The sequence below is a fragment of the Pongo abelii genome, chromosome X (genome assembly GCF_028885655.2).
Source record: "Pongo abelii isolate AG06213 chromosome X, NHGRI_mPonAbe1-v2.0_pri, whole genome shotgun sequence".
Classification (NCBI taxonomy): domain Eukaryota; kingdom Metazoa; phylum Chordata; class Mammalia; order Primates; family Hominidae; genus Pongo; species Pongo abelii.
The window spans coordinates 126462370-126479525 of record NC_072008.2 but is presented as its reverse complement, the minus strand read 5'-3'; the positions used below and the strand labels follow the sequence as shown (position 1 = coordinate 126479525).

Below are 17156 nucleotides of genomic sequence, written 5' to 3'. Positions count from 1 at the left end.
ATACATTATATTTGGGACATGCTTATACTACAAAACCATTCATTGTTTATCTGAAATTAAGTTTAACTCGGAGTCCTGCATTTATCTTTGCTGAATCTGGCAACCCTACTTTACTTTTTATTTTATTTTTGTTTTTTTGAAATGGGGTCTCACTCTGTCGCCAGAATGGAGTTTAGTGGCGCGATCATAGGCTGAAGTTAGCTCACTGCAGCCTCCACTTCCTGGGCTCAGGCAACCCTCCCACCTCAGGCTCCCAAAGTGTTGGGATTCCAGGCGTGAGCCACCATCACACCTGGCCCAGCCCTACTTAAGATCCAACTACCTGTTTATGAGGAACACAAAAGACAGAGAAATATATTAAAGGAACCAGGATGAGGCAATCAGCACCAGACTAGGTAAAGGTACAAGTAAGCAAGGCTGGGTGCAGAGGCTTATGACTGTAATCCCAGCACTTTGGGATGCCAAGGCAGGAAGATCACTTCAAGCCAGGAGTTCAAGACCACTCTGGGCAACAAAGTGTATGTTTACAAAAAATAAAAAAAAAAAAACATCTGAGTGTAGTGGCATGAGCCTGTAGTCCCAGTTACTTGGGAGGCTGAGGCAGGAGAATCACTTGAGCCCAGGAGTTTGAAGCTGCAGTGAGCTATGATTGCACCACTGCACTCCCGACTGGGTGACAGAGTGAAACCCTGTCTCTAAAACAAACAAAAAAGACAAACAACCAGATTTCTTCAATAAATAAATATCAAGGGGAGAAAGAGAGAGAAGAAACCTATAGACAACAGAGAACTAAGAGACACAAAAACAATCACAATGTGAAGACTATTTGGATTCTGATTCAGACTATTAAAAAATCATATTTGTGTTATTGGTAATTTGAACACAGACTGGATGTTTGATCATATTAAGGAATTTTTTAGTTGTTCTAGTGGTATTGTGGGTTTTTCTTAAGAATTCCTTATGTCTTACAGAGACATACAGAAATGTTTGTGGATGAAATTATATAAAATTATATAATGTCCAGGAGACACTTTTGAATAATCTAGAAAGGAATGAAATACGGGTACAGGTATAACTAGACTGGCTTTGAGTTGATGATGTTAAATCTACATTAAAAAGTTATTTCATTATAGTTTTTTTTTCTACTTTTGTATATGTTTGAAATTACCCATAATAAAAAAGTTTAAATAATGATTAACACAATGCCGGATGTATTGCGAACACTTAATATATGTTTGCTGGAGGGTAAATGGGTTTGTTAATTTAAAAAAGAAAGCTCCGGTTGGGCACTGTGGCTCACGCCTGTAATCCTAGCACTTTGGGAGGCCGAGGAGGGTGGATCAGTTGAGGTCAGGAGTTTGAGACCAGCCTGGCCAATATGGTGAAACCCTGTCTCTACTAAAAATACAAAAAAAATTAGCCAGGCTTGGTAGTGCGCACCTGTAATCCCAGCTACTTGGGAGGCTGAGGTTCGAGAATCGCTTGAATCTAGGAGGCGGAGGTTGCAGTGAGCTGAGATGGCGCCACTGCACTCCAGCCTGGGCAACAGAGTGAGACTCTGACTCAAGAAAAAAAAAAAACCCTCAGATGGCCATCAAATAAAAAAAAATTTTTGAAATGAAATTACAAACATGAATATGCCTGAACACACAAATGAGAGTCATTTAAAGATTACACTATACACAAATGGAAACAATAATACATTTGTTCAGACAGGAAAGTTTGTTTATTGAACATGAACAGTTGAGAAACTCTGGGCAGAAGAGATACATATATTATAGGCACTTTATTAAGGTAATCACAGAAAACATTTTTAACCCTTCAAAAAGATGTTATGCAGAAAATTCACTGTAGATGTCCTTCAATATTTTTTATTCCAGTGAACTCTTGTGGAAAGCTGTCTTAATTTCCCAAAGGCCTTTGGGCAGATTTGAGTGCTCACGTGCAAGTGAATCACTAATTACTAGAAATTAATGACCTCTCATGCTGAATAATGCATGCGTTTGATAGAAGAGCCTTACCCAAAATGCAATGTCGTCAGTTTTTAATGCATTCTTGCCTTACCTGCTGTGTACATGAAAGCAACCAAATTCAAAGCAACTCTCCCACACAAGGTGTAGCTTACTGTGTTTAAGGAAGTGTTTAGTACAGGTTAGTGAAATAAGCTCTCTATTTTATGCTTAATATTCCATTATATGGATGCATAATGAATTCAAACATTCCCTTATTAATGGCTGTTTCCCACTTTTGCTATTATAAACAAGAATATCCAGTTTCAATTTTCGGCATACGGCTAGCCAGTTATCCCAGCACCATTTATTGAATAGGGAGTCCTTTCCCCATTGCTTGTTCTTTTTTTTTTTAACTTTGTCAAAGATCAGATGGCTGTAGGTGTGAAGCATTATTTCTGAGCTCTCTATTCTATTTCATTTGTCTATGTGCCTGTTTTTGTACCAGTACTATGCTGTTTTGGTCACTGTAGGCCTGTAATATCGTTTGAAGTCAGGTAACTTGGTGCCTCCAGCTTTGTTCTTTTGCTTAGGATTGCCTTGGCTATTCAGGCTCTCTTTTGGTTCCATATGAATTTTTAAATTGTTTTTTCTAATTATCTGAAGAATGTCACTGGTAGTTTGATAGGAATGACATTGAATCTGTAAATTTCTTTGGGCAGTATGGCCATTTTAACAATATTGACTCTTCCTATCTATGAGCATGGAATGTTTTTCCATTTGTTTGTATCATCTCTGATGTCTTTGAGCAGTGTTTTGTAGTTCTCTTTGTAGAGTTCTTTCACCTTCCTGGTTAGCTGTATTCCTAGGTATTTCATTCTTTTGTGGCTATTGTGAATGAGAATGTGTTCCTGATTTGGCTCTCAATTGGATGTTGTTGGCATATAGGAATACTACTGATTTTTGTAATTGATTTTGTATCCTGAAACTCTGCTGAAGTTATCAGATCAAGGAGCTTTTGGGCAGAGACTATGGGGTTTTCTAGACGTAGAATCATATCATCCACAAACAGGGACAGTTTGACTTCCTCCCTTCCTATTTGGATGTCATTTATTTCTTTCTCTTGCCTGATTGCCCTGCCCAGGACTTCCAATACTATGTTGAATAGGAGTGATGAGAGAAGGCATCCTTGTCTTGTGCCGGTTTTCAAGGGCGAATGCTTCCAGCTTCTGCCCATTCAGTATGATGTTGGCTGTGGGGCTGTCATATATGGCTCTTATTATTTTGAAGTATGTTCCTCTTCCTTACACCATACACAAAAATCAACTCAATGCAATCCCAGCACTTTGGGAGACCGAGGCAGGCAGATCACAACCTCAGGAGTCTGAGGCCAGCCTGACCAACATGGTGAAACCCCGTCTCTACTAAAAATACAAAAATCAGCCGGGCATGCTGGTGCATGCCTGTAATCCCAGCTACTCAGGAGGCTGAGGCAGGAGAATCGCTTGAACCCAGGAGGCGGAGGTTGCAGTGAGCCAAGATTGCACCACTGCACTCCAGCCTGGGCGACAGAGCCAGACTCCGTCTCAAAAAAATAAAAAATAAAAAAATAAACTCAAGATAAATTAAAGACTTAAATGTAAAACCTAAAACTATAAAAACCCTGAAAGATAACCTAGAAAATACTAAATGGCATAGGCCCTGGCAAAGATTCATGACAAAGATGCCAAAAGCAATTGCAACAAAAACAAAAATTGATAAATAGGACCTAATTATCCAAAGAGCTTCCGCACAGCAAAAGAAACTCTCAACAGAGTAAACAGACAACCTACAAAATGGGAGAAAATATTTGCAAACCATGTATCCAACAAAGGTCTAATATCCAGAATCTATAAGGAACTTAAACGAATGTACAAGCAAAAAACAACACCATTAAAAAGTGGGCAAAGGACAATGATATTGTTTGGCTTTGTGTCTCCACCCAAATCTCATCTTGAATTGTAATCCCCGCGTGTCCAGGGAGAGACCCAGTGAAAGATGAACGGATCATGAGGATGGTTTCTCTCATGCTGCTCTCATGATAGTGAGGAACTTCTCACTAGAGCTGATTGTTGTAAGTGTAGCACTTCCTCACTCTTCCTCTCTCTCCTGCCACCATGAGGAGACATGCCTTGCTTCCCCTTCACTTTCCACTATGATTGTACGTTTCCTGAGGCTTCTCTAGCCATGCAGAACTGTGAGTCACTTCCAGCGCAGTGGCTCAAGCCTGTAACCCCAGCACTTTGGGAGGCCGAGGTGGGTGGATCACCTGGGCCAACATGGTGAAACCCTGTCTCTACTAAAAATACAAAAATTAGCTGGGTGTGGTCGCATGCGCCTGTAGTCCAAGCTACTCAGGAGGCTGAGGTGGGAGAATTGCTTGAACCTGGCAGGCAGATGTTGCAGTGAGCCGAGATTGTGCCACTGCACTGCAGCCTGGGCAACAGAGTGAGACTGTCTCAAAAAAAAAAAAGAAGAAAAAGAAGAAGTGTGAGTCAATTAAACCTCTTTCCTTTATAAATTACCCACTCTCAGGTAGTATCTTTATAGCAGTGTGAAAACAGACTAATACAGACATGAACAGGCACTTCTTAAAAGAAGACATACATGTGGCCAACAAATATATGAAAAAATGCTCATCATCACTAATCTTTAGAGAAATGTACATCACAACCACAGTGGGATACCATCTTGTGCCAGTCAGAATGGCTATTATTAAAAAGTCAAAAATAGCAGATGCTGGTAAGGTTGTGGAGAAAAGCTAATGTTTACACGTTTCTGGTGAAAATGTAATTAGTTCAGCAATTGTGGAAAGCAGTGTGGTGATTCCACAAAGGGCTTAAAACAGAATTATCATTTGACGTAGCCATCCCATTATTGAGAATATACCCAAAGGAATATAAGTCATTCTATCATAAAGACATATGCATGCATATGTTTATTGCAGCACTATTCACAATACCAAAAACATAGTATCAACCTAAATGCCCATCAATGGTAGACTGGCTGAAGAAAATGTGGCACGTATATACCATGGAATACTATGCAGCCATAAAAAAGAATGAGACCATGTCCTTTGCAGCAACATGGATGGAGCTGAAGTCATTCTTATAAGCAAACTAACATAGGAACAAAGAAAAAAATACCACATGTTCTGTTTTTTATTTTTTGAGACAGAGTCTCGCTCTGTCACCCAGGCTGGAGTGCAGTGGTGCGATCTCAGCTCACTGCAACCTCTGCCTCCTGGGCTCAAGTGATTCTCCTGCCTCAGCCTCCCGAGTAGCTGGGACTACAGCTATGTGCCACCATGCCCGGCTAATTTTTTTTATTTTTAGTAGAGACGGGGTTTCACCATGTTGGCCAGGTTGGTCTCAAACTCCTGACCTCAGGCAATCTGCCCGCCTTGGCCTCCCAAAGTGCTGGGATTACAGGCGTGAGCCACCGCACCACACCTTTTTTTCTTCTTTTTTTGAGACAGAGTTTCACTCTTGTCGCCCAGGCTGGAATGCAATGGCGTGATCTTGGCTCACTGCAACCTCTGCCTCCCAGGTTCAAGCAATTCTCCTGCTTCAGCCTCCCAGGTAGCTGTGATTACAGGCGTGCACCACCACGCCCGGCTAATTTTGTATTTTTAGTAGAGACAGGGTTTCACCATATTGGTCAGGCTGGTTTCGAACTCTTGACCTCAGGTGATTTGCCTGCTTTGGCCTCCCAAAGTGCTGGGATTATAGGCGTGAGCCACCGCACCCACACCCTCATTTATAAGTGGGAGTTAAACAACGAGAACACATGACACAAAGAGGGAAACAACAGACACCAGAGATTACTTGAGGGTGGAGGGTGGGAAAAGGAGAAGATTAAAAAACTAACTGTTGGGAACTATGCTTATTACCTGGGTGACAAAATAATTTGTATGCCAAACCCCCAAGACATGCAGTTTACCTATATAACAAACCTGCACATTACCCCTTAACCTAAAATGAAAGTTAAAAAAAAAATACTGCTGGCTCGACACAGTGGCGCATGCCTGTAATCTCAGCACTTTGTGAGTCCGAGGCTGAAGAATTACTTGAGGCCAGAACTCAAGACCAGCCTGGGCAACACAGCGAGCCCCTGTCTCTACAAAACATTATCCAGGGTGGTGGTGCCTGCCTGTAGACCCCATATTTGGAAGGCTGAGGCAGGAAGATTGCTTGAGCCTAGGAGTTGGAGGCTGTAGTGAGCCATGATTGCACCACTACACTCCAGCCTGGGTGTCAGAGTGAGACCCTGTCTCTAAACAAAAACAAACAAAAAAAACAAAAACAGAAACAAAAAAACAATAATGCATTTGCCCCATTTCTGTGGGAGAGATTACTAGAATGGGTTTGCTGGGCCAAAAAGTATGAACATCTTAATTTTAATAGATACTAATTGCACATGTTTTTTAAATTAGGGCTGAGATATGGAATGTTGTTTAAAAAAAACGCTATTACCGGCTGGGCGTGGTGGCTCACGCCTGTAATCTCAGCACTTTGGGAGGCCGAGGCAGGTGGATCACCTGAGGTCGAGAGTTCGAGACCAGCCTGACCAATGTGGTGAAACCCTGTTTCTACTAAAAACACAAAAATTAGCCGGGCGTGGTGGCATGCACCTGTAGTCCCAGCTGCTCGGGAGGCTGAGACAGGAGAATTGGTTGAACCTGGGAGATGGAGGTTGCAGTGAGCCGAGATCACATCACTGCACTCCAGCCTGAGTGACAGAGTGAGATTCTGTCTCAAAAAAAAAAAAAAAGCCATAAGTCAATCATCTCACTAACTTTATTTAAAATGCTAAGTATATGTAAGTTATTTGTCAAGTAAAGAACTGGGTTCTTAGACAATTTCTCATTAACAGCGCTTTTGGTGTTGAAAATCCCATGGTTTATTCTGTTTCAGAGCATCTTGTGTCAATTTTTTATGTGTGTGTGTGACGGAGTCTCTCTCTGTCACCCAGGCTGCAGTGCAATGGCATGATCTCGGCTCACTACAATCTCCGCTTCCCGGTTTCAAGCAATTCTCCTGCCTCAGCCTTCCAAGTAGCTGGGACTACAGGCGCGTGCCACCACGCCTGGCTAATTTTTTGTATTTTTAGTAGAGACGGGGTTTCACTGTCTTAACCAGGATGGTCTCGATCTCCTGACCTCAGGTGATCTGCCTGCCTCGGCCTCCCAAAGTGCTGGGATTACAGGTGTGAGCCACCATGCCTGGCCTCTTGTGTCATTTTTTAAATAATATTTTTTAAAATTACCAACCAGTATAAGAAGCACTGCTCTTATATTAATACTTCCAGTTTGGTATACAGTACTTTTCTATACTAAAAGAAGAATCATTTTATTTTTTTCCAGCTTCATTGAGGTATGTTTGACAAATAAATGTATACAATTAAAGTGCACAATGTGATGATTTGCTATATGTATACACTGTGAAATGATTACCATAATCAAGCTAATGAACATATTCATCATCTCAAATAGGTGCCCTTATTTTCTAGGAGAAACATTTTATATTGCCTCTTCCTCACAGTCTGAATTCTAAGTGTCATTTCTGTCCTTCCTGGTCCCTTTTTGCAAGGACAGACTGGTTCTCTGCATTCTTTAAAAGATATTTTTATTGGTATCTTTTCTTTTTTTTTCTTTTTGTCCCTTAATTTTAAGGTCCTTTTATTTGCTGGCCTTCAAATTCAAAAGTGCTTGTTTATAACCAGTGAAACAATGCAATACAAGGATGTATAAAGACAAAGCTAATCATCCCCACCTCAATCTCCTGATGTAATCAATATTAAGAGCTTGCTAAGCATTCTTCCATAACTCTCTTTGTTCATACGAACAGATCAAACCTATGTGCACACGTTTGTTTCCACCAAAACATAATCATATAATATGCAGTATTCTGCAATTTGTTTCACTTAACTATTTGTTTCACATATTATATATATTTTATATAATATGTGAAATAAAGACTATATTACTTAACAAAATATAATGAAAATATTCCGCAGTCTTAAATTCTTTTCCAGTTCTAAAATTCATTTTTTCTTTTCCAGGGGGCCCACTGTCAGAAATAAAATTCATTTTGGTATTCCTTTAGAAAACATACCACCATTATAATTATTTGTAACAAATTGTTTAAAGTCTTTCTTCCCCGCTTGACTGACAGCTCCATGAAGTCAGGGTACTTATTTTGCTCACCACTGTATCTCCAGATTTTAAGGTAGTGTTGCCAGGATAGTAACTACCTACAATATATTTGTTCATTGTTTCAGAGTTCCCTGAAACCTTCAGTCTACTTAAACTAGGTCACTGACAACACTCAAATACATGTGTGTCTTTAGGAACTCAGGCCCGAGTAAGTCACCACTCAATTTTATCTTAATGGAACCTAGTAACAATACACTTTAAATAATTGTAAAAATTTGGGCTTTTTAGCAAAAAGCCTTCTGCCACAAAAATGAATTTTTTTTTTTTTTTTTTTTTTGAGATGGAATCTTGCTCACTCTCCCAGGCTGGAGTGCAGTGGCACGATCTCGGCTCACTGCAACCTCCGCCTCCTAGGTTCAAGCAATTCTCCTGCCTCAGCCTCCCGAGTAGCTGGGATTACAAGCGTGAGCCACCACGCCCGACTAATTTTTATTTTATTTATTTTTTTATTTTTATTTTTATTTTTTTTTTGAGACGGAGTCTCGCTCTGTCGCCCAGGCTGGAGTGCAGTGGCGCTATCTCGGCTCACTGCAAGCTCCGCCCCCCGGGGTTCACGCCATTCTCCTGCCTCAGCCTCCCGAGTAGCTGGGACTACAGGCGCCCGCCACCTCGCCCAGCTAATTTTTTGTATTTTTAGTAGAGATGGGGTTTCACCGTGTTAGGCAGGATGGTCTCGATCTCCTGACCTTGTGATCCGCCCGCCTCGGAGTCTCGCTCTTTTGCCCAGGCCAGACTGCAGGGGCGCTATCTCGGCTCACTGCAAGCTCCGCCTCCTGGGTTCACGGCATTCTCCTGCCTCAGCCTCCCGAGTAGCTGGGACTACAGGCGCCCGCCACCACGCCCGGCTAATTTTTTGTATTTTCAGTAGAGATGGGGTTTCACCGTGTTAGCCAGGATGGTCTCGATCTCCTGACCTCAGGTGATCCACCCGCCTCGGCCTCCCACAGTGTTGGGATTACAGGCGTGAGCCACTGTGCCTGGCCAAAAATGAATTTTAAAAGACAGATTGATGGCTCACACCTGTAATCCCAGCACTATGGAAGGCCGAGGCGGGTGGAACACCTGAGGTCAGGAGTTCGAGGCCAGCCTGGCCAACACGGCGAAACCCTGTCTCTACTAAAAAAAAAAAAAAAAATTAACCAGACGTGGTGGCGCATGCCTGTAATCCTAGCCACTTGGGAGGCTGAGGCAGGAGAATCACTTGAACCCGGGAGGCGGAGGCTGCAGTGAACTGAGATCCCGCCATTGCACCCCAGCCTGGGCAAAAAGAACGAAACTCGGTCTCAAAAAAAAAAAAAAAAAAGACACATCAAATATTTCGTGGAAAGAGAGCTCTGCACTCTTAATTAGAAGACCAGGGGGCTGGGCGCAGTGGCTCAAGCCGGTAATCCCAGCACTTTGGGAGGCCGAGGCAGGTGGATCACCTGAGTTCAGGAATTCAAGACCAGCCTGGCCAACCCCGTCTCTACTAATAATACAAAAATTAGCCGGGCGTGGTGGCGGGCGCCTGTAATCCCAGCTACTAGGGAGGCTGAGGTAGAAGAATCGCTTGAACCCGGGAGGCAGAGGTTGCAGTGAGCCGAGATCGTGCCATTCATTGCACTCCAGCCTGGGCAACAAGAGTGAAACTCCGTCTCAAAAAAAAAAAAAAAAAAAAAACACCTGGATTCCAGTCCCACCTCTGCCATTAATTTGCTGTGTGGACTTTTGAAATTTCCTTATCCTTTTTAGGCCTGGTTCCTCAGCTGTAGTTCTAATATTCATTAATTCCACTAATATTTACTGTCCACTGCGTGCTGGCACTGTGGTTAAGTACTAGAAATACTGGGGTGAATAGTAACAGCCAGTACCTTTTAGTAAATGCTTACTCTAGGCTTGAAATTTTGCTAAGGGAGTCATATGCACTATCTCATCTAATTTTCTATGAAATAGGCAGTCCTGTGACATTTTCTGTACTTTACAAATGAGGGAACTGAGGCACAGCGAGGTGAAGTAATTTTCCCGGGATATCAAAAGGTGTGGTGAAGACAGGATTGGATTCCAGGCAGTGGGGCTTCAGATCTCATTCCAATAATAATAGGAAACCGTTGGTGTCATAATTACGTGACTATTTCAGTGGCTTGCGTTTTGGTCTCAGCCCAGGAGCACTGGGGGGGTGGGCAATATGAGGGGATTCAAGGACGCAGGGGTACATCAGAGAAAACATCAAGAGGTCTGATAAAAAGCGACACCAGGAACACGAATCTCTCACTCTCGCAACTACCACGCCAGGAAAGTGAAGTGGGAGGTGTCAGCGAGTTGTACGCACGGCGTCCTTTCTGGGCGTCCCGTTGGGTAAAGGAGAGCGTTCGGGTCACGCAGGCCTATAGCAAGTCTCTGAACTCGGCAGGGGGCGGGGAGAAAGGGCACGCAGTGTGCGCGCAGCTGGCGCGCCGGCCCTTCTGACGCCTGCGCGGGCGGGCAAACGGACGGCTCCGCCCAGCTGCGGGCTCCTTTGCCCCACCCCACTACCCCTGCCTTCGCGGCGCTCGTTTCCTGGCCCTCCCCACCTTTAGCGAGACCAACGAGAGGACACCGCCTGCAGCTAGAACAGCCCGGCCCGGAGCGTAACCGAGTGGTGCGCCAACTTGAGAGGAAACCCGTGCGCGGCTGCGCTTTCCTGCCCCCAAGCCGTTCTAGACGCGGGTGAGTGGCGGGGCCTCGACCCCCACCCCAAGCGCACCCTGACTCCCCTCCCTCTCTTGGGGGAGGCCTGGGCCCCAGCCCTCTCCCAGCATGCTCCACGCGGGATGCTTGGGCAGGTGCAGCGGGAGGATTGTCAGCACAGGAGACCGAGAGTCTTCTTCCTGGGGGCGCTCTCTTGGTCCCTCAGAGGGATCTCGAGGTTACCATGTCCTCCCTCTCACTTCTCTTCCCTATTTCGTCTTCGTTTTCCGTACTTCACCCCAACTACCTTCACCCAAAAAGGTTCATCTAAAAACCATTGGGGTAGTTTCTGTTTCATTTGTGCTCGTGTGCAGTTTTAAGTTTCCTTCTGTAGAAAGTATCCTGTCATATGCATCCCTAGTGTTATATTTTCTGCCTCTCTGATGGGGAAAAAATCTCCTTAGAATAATTTTTGCAAATTATTTTATTTAAAATGTGTAGACTTACTGAGTTTTGATCACTATTTTTGCAGCCAGGAGTAGGATCACCATCAGGAAGAAGTCTGACACATATGCCATAATTGAGCAAAGAAACATGTGTGAATTATGTATTGGCCAGAAATAATGAAAACTGCGTGACATGAAATACAAAAATCCTATATAAATTAATTTTAGAGTGCACCTGACAATTTTTTTTTTTTTTTTTTTTTTGAGACAGAGTCTCGCTCTTGTCGCCCAGGCCGGAGTGCTGTGGTGCGATCTTGGCTCACTGCAACCTCCGCCTCCCGGGTTCAAGCTATTCTCCTGCCTCAGCCTCCTGAGTAGCTGGGATTACAGTCATATGCCACCATGCCCGGCTAATTTTTGTATTTTTAGTCGAGACAGGGTCTCACCATGTTGGCCAGGCTGGTCTTGAACTCCTTACCTCAGGTGATCCGCCCGCCTCGGCCTCCCAAAGTGCTGGGATTACAGGCATGAGCCACCGCGCACAGCCGACAATTCTAATATTATGCAGAGCTTGTTTTCTGTCACTTCTCTTCTTGGAACTGTGTTTATTGACCAAGTTCTGTGAGTGACACAGGAAAGTCTTCCTGGCTCTTGCCCCACCCACCGCTCAGAAATTACTTCTGCCAAGCTATTCCACACCTTGTCTTTCTGGTAGAAGTCAAAATTCCATTTCCTGTAGCAGAAAACCATAGGAGTGGTTTCCTTGTAGCAATATGGTGCTGTTGGGTGCAAAATATCAGTTATGGTCAACAGATCCCACTTTTTTCCATTTGTATGAAAACAAGGATATTCAGTAACCCATTTATTAAACTCTAATGTGGTAGAAGCACTATGGCAATTATTCTTCTGTAATGGAAAAAAACCATTAAACTGATATTGAGAAATGTGGTTTCTAGTCCACTTATACCACTGTCTAACTGTGTGACTGAGTCAGTTATTTAACCTCTGTGGACTTCCATTTCCTCTCTGTAAAATGAGAGAAGTGACTGACATTGGGTAGCTTTCTAAGGCTCCTTTCAACCATAAGAGAAAACTGGGAAGTCTAAGTAGCTCAATAGATCGCTTTTTTCTGAAGATGGAGGGAAGATTGGAAAATTCAGCCTTTACTAGAATAAATGGTTAACATACAATTTTTTTCAACAAGTATATTTAATGTCAGCTTTTAATTTATTTTATTTATTTATTTTTTCTGAGACAGAGTCTCACTCTGATGCCCTGGCTGGAGTCCCGTGGTGAGATCACAGCTCACTGCAGCCTCCGCCTCCCGAGTTCAAGGGATTCTTGTGCCTCAGCCTCCCGAGTAGCTGGGATTACAGGCACCCACCACCACGTCTGGCTAATTTTTTGGATTTTGGGTAGAGACAAGGTTTCACCATGTTGCCCAGGCTGGTCTCGAACTACTGAGCTCAAGGGATCCACCCGCCTCAGCCTCCCAAAGTGCTGAGATAACAGCTATGAGCCACTGCACCCGGCTCTTAATTTCTAATTGAAATAAAAGTATAAATTTTTCCATTTTTACTTCCCCAAAGAAGAAAATTCCTTTTGAGGAAATAAAAATGTTTATTAATGGGCCCCAGATATATCTATCAATATTCCTTTTTGATCCAAAAATGTAACTTTTTATTATGGACTTCTATTACATCAATAGTTGGGATATTGTATTGGAAACCATTTAGTTTTAGAAACAAAAGGGTAAATATTAACATATATGGTGTTATTCTCAAGAAACTTGGTTTTACTCAAAACACTTAAGGACAGCCATCAGTTAAAGAAAGCACTATGTTGAGAACAGAAATGTCAGCACAATACCATTGGTGATTTGCCATTTATAGGTGGTTTTATCTGTTCAATCCAAGGTTTTGGTGTAAAAGTCCACTACATTTTTAGAGGTATTTAAATAATGCAAGCTTGTGATGTGAAATTCTTTAAAGAGAATGGTGGATGGATAACCTCTGTAACACTGGTTTCAAGGGTTAATTAAATCCCCATAGATGAAGTGCAAAACAAACTTCTCCATAGAGGAGTTGTTGCAGAGTTCCAGTTTATACTAAACAGTAATCAGATTCCATTGGAAGCTAAAGATTTTGAGAGTCTTTTGTACTATATGCAACTAACTTGATTTCAAGCTTGGGAACCTTTTAAAAAAAACATTAAGAGCAAAATTTAAGTATATAAGGAATACCAAATCAAATTTATAGACAATCTTTTTCTATTAAGTATTTTAAGAGTCTTTTTCTTCTTTATAGGAAAAATGCTTTCTGAAAGCAGCTCCTTTTTGAAGGGTGTGATGCTTGGAAGCATTTTCTGTGCTTTGATCACTATGCTAGGACACATTAGGATTGGTCATGGAAATAGAATGCACCACCATGAGCATCATCACCTACAAGCTCCTAACAAAGAAGATATCTTGAAAATTTCAGAGGATGAGCGCATGGAGCTCAGTAAGAGCTTTCGAGTATACTGTATTATCCTTGTAAAACCCAAAGATGTGAGTCTTTGGGCTGCAGTAAAGGAGACTTGGACCAAACACTGTGACAAAGCAGAGTTCTTCAGTTCTGAAAATGTTAAAGTGTTTGAGTCAATTAATATGGACACAAATGACATGTGGTTAATGATGAGAAAAGCTTACAAATACGCCTTTGATAAGTATAGAGACCAATACAACTGGTTCTTCCTTGCACGCCCCACTACGTTTGCTATCATTGAAAACCTAAAGTATTTTTTGTTAAAAAAGGATCCATCACAGCCTTTCTATCTAGGCCACACTATAAAATCTGGAGACCTTGAATATGTGGGTATGGAAGGAGGAATTGTCTTAAGTATAGAATCAATGAAAAGACTTAACAGCCTTCTCAGTATCCCTGAAAAGTGTCCTGAACAGGGAGGGATGATTTGGAAGACATCTGAAGATAAACAGCTAGCAGTTTGCCTGAAATATGCTGGAGTGTTTGCAGAAAATGCAGAAGATGCTGATGGAAAAGATGTATTTAATACCAAATCTGTTGGGCTTTCTATTAAAGAGGCAATGACTTATCACCCCAACCAGGTAGTAGAAGGCTGTTGTTCAGATATGGCTGTTACTTTTAATGGACTGACTCCAAATCAGATGCATGTGATGATGTATGGGGTATACCGCCTTAGGGCATTTGGGCACATTTTCAATGATGCATTGGTTTTCTTACCTCCAAATGGTTCTGACAATGACTGAGAAGTGGTAGAAAAGCATGAATATGATCATTGTATAGGACATGTGTTGTCATTATTTGTAGTAGTAACTACATATCCAATACAGCTGTATGTTTCTTTTTCTTTTCTAATTTGGTGGCACTGGTATAACCACACATTAAAGTTAGTAGTACATTTTTAAATGAGGGTGGTTTTTTTCTTTAAAACACATGAACATTGTAAATGTGTTGGAAAGAAGTGTTTTAAGAATAATTTTGCAAATAAAGTATTAATAAATATTATATGTGATAAATTCTAAATTATGAACATTAGAAATCTGTGGGGCACATATTTTTGCTGATCGGTTAAAAAATTTTAACAGGTCTTTAGCATTCTAAGATATGCAAATGATATCTCTAGTTGTGAATTTGTGATTAAAGTAAAACTTTTAGCTGTGTGTTCCCTTTACTTCTAATACTGATTTATGTTCTAAGCCTCCCCAAATTCCAATGGATTTGCCTTCTCAAAATGTACAACTAAGCAACTAAAGAAAATTAAAGTGAAAGTTGAAAAATATCCCTGAGAAAAAAAACTGAAAATTACTTACAAAATTGAGTAATTTTCCTGGAAGCTAATTTAGTGTCATTCCTCAGAGCATACACAATTTCAGTGTAACTATCTGTACTTCAGCCTGCAGATACTGACATTGGATTGGTGCCTATGAAGAATGTCATGTCATTTAATTGTGTTGTTTCTCAGTTAATCAAGCTCCCAGCTGCAATTTGGATAAAAATGTAGTCCTGCTGGGTCAATGAGTTCTGTGGAAATTTGAAGAACTTGTTTTGGCCATCTGGCAGTTTCACTTACCTGAGTTGACTCTGTTCTGTATTTTGTTTTGTTTTGTTTTTTTGACACGGAGTTTTGCTCTGTCGCCCAGACTGGAGTGCAATGGCACAATCTCGGCTCACTGCAACCTCTGCCTCCTGGTTTCAAGCAATTCTCCTGCCTCAGCCTTCCAAATAGCTGGGATTACAGGTGCCCACCACCACACCTGGCTAATTTTTTGTATTTTTAGTAGAGATGGGGTTTTGCCATGTTGGCCAGGCAGGTCTCGAACTCCTGACCTCAGGTGATCCACCCGCCTCGGCCTCCCAAAGTTCTGAGATTACAGGCATGAGTCCCCGCGCCCAGCCTGTTCTGGATTTTGTTTCCTTGTACAAGTTCAGGGATTTTTCCCATGTTCACAGCTGTACCATATCTGTTTTCAGTGTGGAGGTCCTAACCTATCTACTTTGCATTACCATACCTTTTCCCAAATTTCAATGGCTACTCAGAAACTTAATCCAGTGGTAAATGCAATAGCTCCTGTACTGATAAATGTGTGAAATACTTAGAGCTGACTTGTTCTATAATCTGGCCAGCACATGCTGTGAGTCCCTGTAGAGTGTTAGAGCATGACATTTTAGAGATCAATATTTCTTGTGACTGGCCTCATGATGGTAATGGTCTCCCACAGCTTTAGCAAACCAGAAAGAAAATTTCCTTAAGATGGCCTTGGGCTTGAAGTTATTGATCCTCAGGGTAGTGTGTAAAACTTTGCTTTATTTCTGATTATTCTCATTGAGGGTTTTGGTTAAGATGAAGCGTTATTAGTTTTGAAGAATAACAAAACCCCTTTATGAAACCCCCTAATATGTGGTCTCAGATGCAATTACTACAATCAAGTCATGTTCAGTGTGAGTACAGTAATAAACAGTATCTCTCAGAGTGTGACACAGCTTATGTGTCACCTTGCCCCCAACACCAGTATATTTAAAATTTTTCTATTGCATTTATCATCTTCACTTACATTAGTATATCAGAGTATCATCATAAAGATGTCAGAATGCATTGCATTGTTTTGCTAATGAGTACTAAGGTAACATTACCTTTTAAGCCAAATTGATGCTCTTGATTGTATCTTTATACATGAGTTTTGTTTTGTTTTGTTTTGTTTTGTTTTTTTTTTGAGACGGAGTTTCGCTCTTGTTGCCCAGGTTGGAGTGCAATGGCGCGATCTCGGCTCACCGCAACCTCCACCTCCCGGGTTCAAGCGATTCTCCTGCCTCAGCCTCCCGAGTAGCTGGGATTACAGGCATGTGCCACCACGCCCGGCTAATTTTGTATTTTTAGTAGAGACAGGGTTTCTCCATGTTGATCAGGCTGTTCTCAAGCTCCTGACCTCAGGTGATCTGCCTGCCTCGGCCTCCCAAAGTACTGGGATTACAGGCGTGAGTCACTGCGCCTGGCTGATACATGAGTATTTTTTTAACGAAATGTTAGGTGTCTCAAATAATATGCTGTCTCTCTGAACTTACTTGCAGCCAGTCTTGCAGATAAAATCTGAATCAATAACAGAAAATAGTACTACTGAGGTTGTGGTTACAGATTTGATCACCATATATGTCTGTTAGCTTTACATAGAAAAATAATATATTCAGTAACCAAAAACAATAACCCTAACCCCACTCATGATGAGAGAGTTGGAAAAAATGGAGGTCTGATGGAAATTGATTGGGATTGTGAATATACTCTACATACAGCTAGTGGCTGTCATATTGGACAGCACAGGTCTAAGCAATTCTAAGTGTAAGA

The 17156-nt window shown here is 41.9% G+C and overlaps 1 protein-coding gene across 1 annotated transcript; it reads left to right on the top strand.

Annotated features, from left to right (window-relative positions):
* Window positions 1–10552: 10552 nt before the first annotated feature.
* C1GALT1C1 (C1GALT1 specific chaperone 1) lies at window positions 10553–14824 on the top strand. The gene is made up of 2 exons (XM_002832063.5): window positions 10553–10890; window positions 13604–14824. The coding sequence occupies exon 2, from the start codon at window positions 13609–13611 to the stop codon at window positions 14563–14565; it is 957 nt and encodes a 318-aa protein (XP_002832109.2). The 5' UTR covers window positions 10553–10890; window positions 13604–13608; the 3' UTR covers window positions 14566–14824.
* The last annotated feature ends 2332 nt before the right edge of the window (window positions 14825–17156 follow it).

What these genes read in the sequence shown, in the direction of transcription:
- C1GALT1C1 (XM_002832063.5), top strand. Translation starts at nt 13,609, where the DNA reads ATGCTTTCTGAAAGCAGCTCCTTTTTGAAGGGTGTGATGCTTGGAAGC.